The sequence below is a fragment of the Orycteropus afer genome, unplaced genomic scaffold (genome assembly GCF_000298275.1).
Source record: "Orycteropus afer afer isolate SDZICR_OR568_19922 unplaced genomic scaffold, OryAfe1.0 scaffold00594, whole genome shotgun sequence".
NCBI lineage: Eukaryota > Metazoa > Chordata > Mammalia > Tubulidentata > Orycteropodidae > Orycteropus > Orycteropus afer.
In genome coordinates, this window is record NW_006922181.1 from 1,060,492 (window position 1) to 1,066,625 (window position 6,134).

Below are 6,134 nucleotides of genomic sequence, written 5' to 3' on the forward strand. Positions count from 1 at the left end.
ACATCTTCTTGTTCAGTTGATCCTTTAATCATTATATAATGTCCTTCCTTGTCTCTTATGGTGGTTTTTGTCTTAATATCGATTTTATCAGAAATTAATATTACCAGTCCTGTTCTTTTGTGGTTGCCATTTGCTCGATATATCTTTTTCCAACCTTTGATTTTTACTTTATTTTTGTCTTTGTCTCTAAGGTGTGTCTCTTGTAGACAACATATTGATGGGCTATGTTTTCTTATCCACTCTGCAACTCTGCGTCTCTTGAGTTGTGCATTTTTTAATCCATTGATACTCAGTGTAATTATCGACAAGTATGAATTGATTGCTGTCATTTTGTTATTTTTTTTTTTTTCCATAGTCTTCCTGCTTTCTTTGTTCCATATAATTTTCTGTGCTGAGCTCATTATGCTTATGAATTGTGTCACTGTTTCCTTTTTTGCTGTTGTTTTAGTATTTGCTAAATATTAGTGCTCCTTTTTTATTGTGATGTGAAGGTTTATCATTTTTCTTCGAGGTTACCCTGTGATTTATAATTTTCTCCCCGAGATTAGGACAGTCCATTCTATCTTACAACTCTCTTGACTTCCTCACCATTTAGAAGTTCTTTAACTACATTATTTTTACTCTCTATTTATAGTTTATAGTCCTCATTTGCCAATTGATGTCTCTGGTTCCCTATTTACAACCTTGTAAGCTTATTTTACTTTGGATACTTCCATACCTGTGCTGGTTTCAGGGTTATGTCATCTTGTGTATTAATGGTTGGTTGTTGTTTATAATTATTGGTACTCTATTCACCAGACTCCTTTTAGTATCTCTTGTAAGCTTGGTCTGGTTTTAACAAATTCCCTTAATTTCTGCTTATTTGGAAATCTCCTAATTTCACCATCATATTTGAGGGACAATTTTGCTGGATATATATAATTCTTGGTTGGAAATTTTTCTCTTTCAGAATTTTATATATACCATCCCATTGCCTTCTCGCCTACATGGATTCTGCTGATAAATCTGAGCTTATTATTATCAGTTGCTGTTTGTATGTAACTTCCGTTTTTCCCATGCTGCTTTCAGGAGTCTTTGTCTTTGGTTTTTTGTGAGTTTGATGATGATATGTCTTGGTGATTTTATTTTGGGACTCTATCTTGTTGGGGTTCATTGGACTTCCTGAATGGATATATTCTCATCTTTCATCTATCAGGGAAGTTCTTTTCCAACAGATTTTGGGCAATTTTCTCATTGGTTTTCTTTTTCTCTTCCTGTTTGAAATTCTGATTACACGTAGGTTATTCCTTTTGATGGTATCCCACTTGATCCTTAGGCTTTCTTCATTTTGTTTTGATCTTTATTTCTAATTGATCGCTTTCCAAAGAAGTATTGAGGTATTTGTCTTCAATCTCATTAATTCTGTCTTCCATTGATACGGTTCTGCTCCTTTGCCCTTTCAGTGTCTTATCTGTCTCTGACAATTTAGTGTTAATCTTGTGGATTACTCTCTGTAGATTTTGTGTCATTTCTAATTTTTCGTTTATTTTGTCATTTTGTTCTAGTATTTTCTCCGAAATTTTTCTAGGGTTTTGTCTGTATTTTTCTTACATTTATCAGTGTTTGTCTGATCTGTCTCTCAGTCCTTTGAAGAAACCTTAGTATAATTCTTTGGAATTCCTTATCAGGGAGTTCCAGTGCTGCTTCTTCCTCAGGGATGTGTTCTGGGTCTGCATCCTGGTGCCTTTCTTCTCTTGCTTTATCTTACTTCTTTGTGTGGACTGTGATGGTCTTTTGTCTCTGAGACACTGTGATGTTGTTGTATTTTGACCTCTGTTAACTGATTGTGGAGTGCAGTTAAAGATGAGTCAGGCTCTTCTTGGTGGTTGTTTATCATTGGCCATTTCTTAGAGAAGGATGTGCTGGCTCTTACTCCATAAGTGGAGCTGTGGGAGGTATATGTGGTTGTGTCATATGGGCATGGTTGCTATCTCCCACTCAGACAGAAACAACAATCAAAAATCCATCGAAAAAGTATAAGCAAGTGGACAAAAGATATACCGCATAAGCAGAAAAGAACAATCACCAACTAAAGAAAAGAAAAGGAAAAAAAAAAAAAAAACCATGTAATATCTGGGGATGAGGCAATATGAGAGAAGAGGGTAGAGTAGGAGAATAATGAAGAAAAAAAAATGGAAAAATGCAAAAAGAAGAACAAGGAATGAGTTTAACCACAAGAAAAAAATTGGGATTCAGGAATAGGGAAGAGAGTAAAAGCTGAAAACTAGTACCTGGGAAGGGAAGAATAAAGAATAATAAAAGGGACAAAGGAAGAAAAGAAAGAGTAATAGAAATAATAGGAGCTCTGGTAGCATAGTGGCTAAAGCACTTGACTGCTAACCAGAAGGCTGGCGGTTCAAACCCACCAGCCACTCCTTGGAAGGAAGGTTGGGCAATCCTACTTCCGTAGTGATACTGCCTCGGAAACCCAGGGAGGGGTCGCTATGAGTCGGCGCCGACTCGACGGCACATAACAACAACAATAGAAATAATAATAATTTTAAAACAGACAAAAACAAACAAACTAAAAGAAAAAAAAAAAACCTGGGCTGGGAAGGGCACCCAGGCTCTGTCAGAGCACACAGACTGGGATGGAATTCCTGCTGGCCCAGAAGGTGGGTGGGAGTGAGGGATGGCTGCACCTCCCTTCACCAAGAAGGTGTGGGGTATAAGAGTGACAAGGGAAATATCATGCCTTTCCAGTCGTTCATGTCCAGAATATCCTGTGCTTTCTGGCAAGTGGAGCCTATTCTTAGGTCCCTGGAATCTGAGAGAATGCTATAACTTGAAATATCCAAAATTAGTTGAACCACTTGTAAATAGTCAAAATGGTTAGCCCTGTGGACAGGCAAAAGTCCACAGCTATGCCCGTCTCCTTTGCTGCTTCCCCTTTTTTCATCAGCTACCAGTGCAGTCCTCCGTGAAGCCCCTGCCTAGCAGGGCTGATTTTTAGGTTAATTCTTAGGTCCTTACACCACTTGGCACTATCCAAGCTGTCCATGCTGTCAGGATTACTGACAGACCGCAGCTCTGTATGTCTCCTTTTTTGGTGTTTTCATAAAGGTTCTTCTACTAGTTGGAGCTTAGTCTACTTCTGTATCCTTCCTTTCAAAGCTCAGGTCTACAGGATTATCTTCTGTATCTGTGTTAATTGGTTCTCCTTTTCTTTGTTGAAGAGGGTCTGTGTAGTTTGTCTCTCTCTTCTGCCATCTTACCAGAACCTCTTCACTATACTTCTTGAATGTGTAAGCTTATGTTCTTACCAGATTTGAAACATTTTCAGCCATTTCTTAGATTACTTTTTCAGCCCCACCTTTTTCTTCTCCTTCCAAGACTCAGATGACACAAATTTTAGACCTTATTTTCCAGTTCCACAGATCCCTAGCATACTTCCCCCCTTTTTCAGTCTGTCTTTTCTGTGTTGTTCAGATTGGATCATTTCTATTTTTGTGTCCTCTACTTCACTGATTCTTGCCTTTGTCCTCCTCTTTGTATTGTTGAGTCCATCTACTTTTTCTCTCAGTTATTGAAGTTTTTAGCTTTAAAACTTCTATTTAGTTCTTTATGTCTTCTCTTTTTTTTTTTCCCTCTGTGACTTTCTTTTTCTTTGTTGATGCTGTCTTTTTTCCCATTAGTTTCAAGCATTTATCTAATTGTTTGTTAAAGTATTTTTATGATGGCTCCTTATACAGTTTTTGTTAGATAATTCTAACATTTTTGTCCTCTCAGTGTTGTTATCTATTACATTTTTTGGTATGATGTAATTTTCTTCTCTTGAAAAGTAGACATGTTCACATAATAGTATAGAATTTAGATCTGGTTTAAATCTTCTTTCAGGTGGTTTTCTTGATACCACTTCATCAGGGGAAGAAGAAAGGCATTGTCTCATTACTTCTGGGTGGAGGTAGAAGTCTAACTTGTCTTCTGCAGCAGCTGTTGTCATCTGAGGAAGGAGGCCCTTATTACTGCTGGGCAGGGATCATTCCAGCTCCATACTTGGTCTCCAACAACACCATGATGGAGTTGTCCTCATTATCACTAGGCAATGGTGATAGTAAACCTTATGACACCACACTATCTGGGATATGGAGAGATGCCTCATTAGTGCTGTGTAGTGGGGGAATCCAGGTACCCCATGTGGTCCCCATTGCTTCAGTGGTAGGGGTGGACAACAGGGCTCATTACTAATTGGCAGGGATGAAAGTCCTGGTTTTTTATTTTATAGGGCCTTCTCTGACACCACCCTGGCAAGGCTATTGGATTCCTTATAGCCTTACAGTCTTGGACATCTAGTCTCCCTCTTCAGCCTTTGCTGATGTAGGTAGGGATAGGGCCATCATTTTCTGTCATGTTTGGCTAGACTGCAGTGGTTATTTAATAGTTCTCTGTTTTGCCAGACTGCTTCTTCCATGGTCCTTTGGCCGTCTTTTTTTGTTTGTTTGTACCAGCTGGTATTTCTGGGTTCCTAGCTTCTTCACTACCATGTTTGAGATATGTTGTTGTTGTTGTTGTTGTTATGTGCCGTCAAGTCAAACCCGACTCATAGCGACCCCTCCTTGGGTTTCCGAGGCAGTATCACTACAGAAGTAGGATTGCCCATCCTTCCTTCCAAGGAGCGGCTGGTGGGTTTGAACCACCAGCCATCTGGTTAGCAGGCAAGTGTCTTAGCCACTATGCTACCAGAACTCCCATATGAGGCAAAAAGAAAATACAGGGAACTCAACGCTATGATACCCATCAGATCAGAGTCCCTAGTTGGTCTAACTTATTCTGTCAAACTTTCTGAGTCGTCTTATGTTTGTTTTATATAAACTTACCATAGCTTTTAGTGGTAGGAATAGAGAAAAGTATGTGTACTACCACTTCCTGAAAGCAAGAGTTCTCTGAGTTAGTTTTAATAGATCATCACAGATCAAGAATATATATAATATTGTTCCTTGTCTAGGAAAATTTTCTTTTATATGATATTGTGCAAAAATAATATACTTCATGGCTACATTAATTTAAAATATCTAAATATATCCTAAAGGGCAAAAGAGGAAAGTAAATTACCTATATGTAAGAAAGCAAACATTTTTAAAATTTAACTCTGCTTTCTGTGCCTAGGTTGGTGCAAACACTATGGACAATCCTTTGCTGAAGTACAGTGCAAAGGATTACTTCTTTAAAGCAGCCCTCTGTCACTTCATAGTGGATGAGTTAAATGCAAAGGTAAGGAGTTCTTTGGGGCTAGTTTTCTGATACACTTCACCCACGAGAATGGGCCTCGAATGCTCTGTCATTCTTGTAATTATTTTGTTTGGGTATTAGTAGCAAGACTAAACTAACCATAAAAAACAAACACCATCATTGAGTCAGATCTGACTCATTTATATGATACGTTTGTTAGCTGTAATATTGTAATGAATGGGTGCTGAAACTGTGCCCATAAAGTTCCCTTGTAGCCAGGTTTCCTTTGGAAATTTTACTTTAAAGAAATTAGGGTGCTCATGAGGAAACCATGAGTAGACTAACATCCCTTTTTTTTTTTAATTGTGATTTGGGTGAAAATTTATAACGCAAATTCACTTTCCGTACAACAGATCACATACACTTTGTCTCATGACATTGACTACAGTTTACCACAATGCAACAGCTCCCCTCCCACTTCCTCCCTGCTTGAACAATTTCTCTTAGAAAGATCAGCACGAGGCCAGTCCCCATGAGGCGGAGGTCAAAGATGTCCCAAATGTCCAAACTACCATGCCACTCCATCATTTCAGACGTTAACTCCTCCTCCTCCTCCCAGTAATTTCCCCAGTCTTAAGGTTCTGTAATTTGCTGTAACGCGTCACAGAACTCACAGACACCCAAGGGTTCATCTCACGTAGTAGTCATGGAGGCTGGCAGGCTGGCGTGTCCCGGGTCCGTGAGTAGGTCTAGCGGATCCTCCCACCTCTCGGGGTTTGATGAACCTCGATCAGCAGATCAGATGACGGCTGCTGTCCCAAATCCAGGGGTGAGATGAGGATGATCCAAGACACAAAGCCAGAGCAAGAGGAGAGCGAATCTTCCCAGGAGATTCATAGGTATACCCTCAGGGAAGCTAAGGGTGG

The 6,134-nt window shown here is 39.3% G+C and overlaps 1 protein-coding gene across 1 annotated transcript in view; it reads left to right on the forward strand.

Moving 5' to 3' along the window:
* NAPB (NSF attachment protein beta) overlaps positions 1–6,134 on the forward strand; it is a 138,624-nt gene that overhangs the window by 125,056 nt on the left and 7,434 nt on the right. Inside the window, exon 8 of the mRNA XM_007956250.2 lies at positions 5,146–5,250. Coding sequence (XP_007954441.1) covers positions 5,146–5,250 — 105 coding nt within the window. The remainder of the gene's footprint in view (positions 1–5,145; positions 5,251–6,134) is intronic.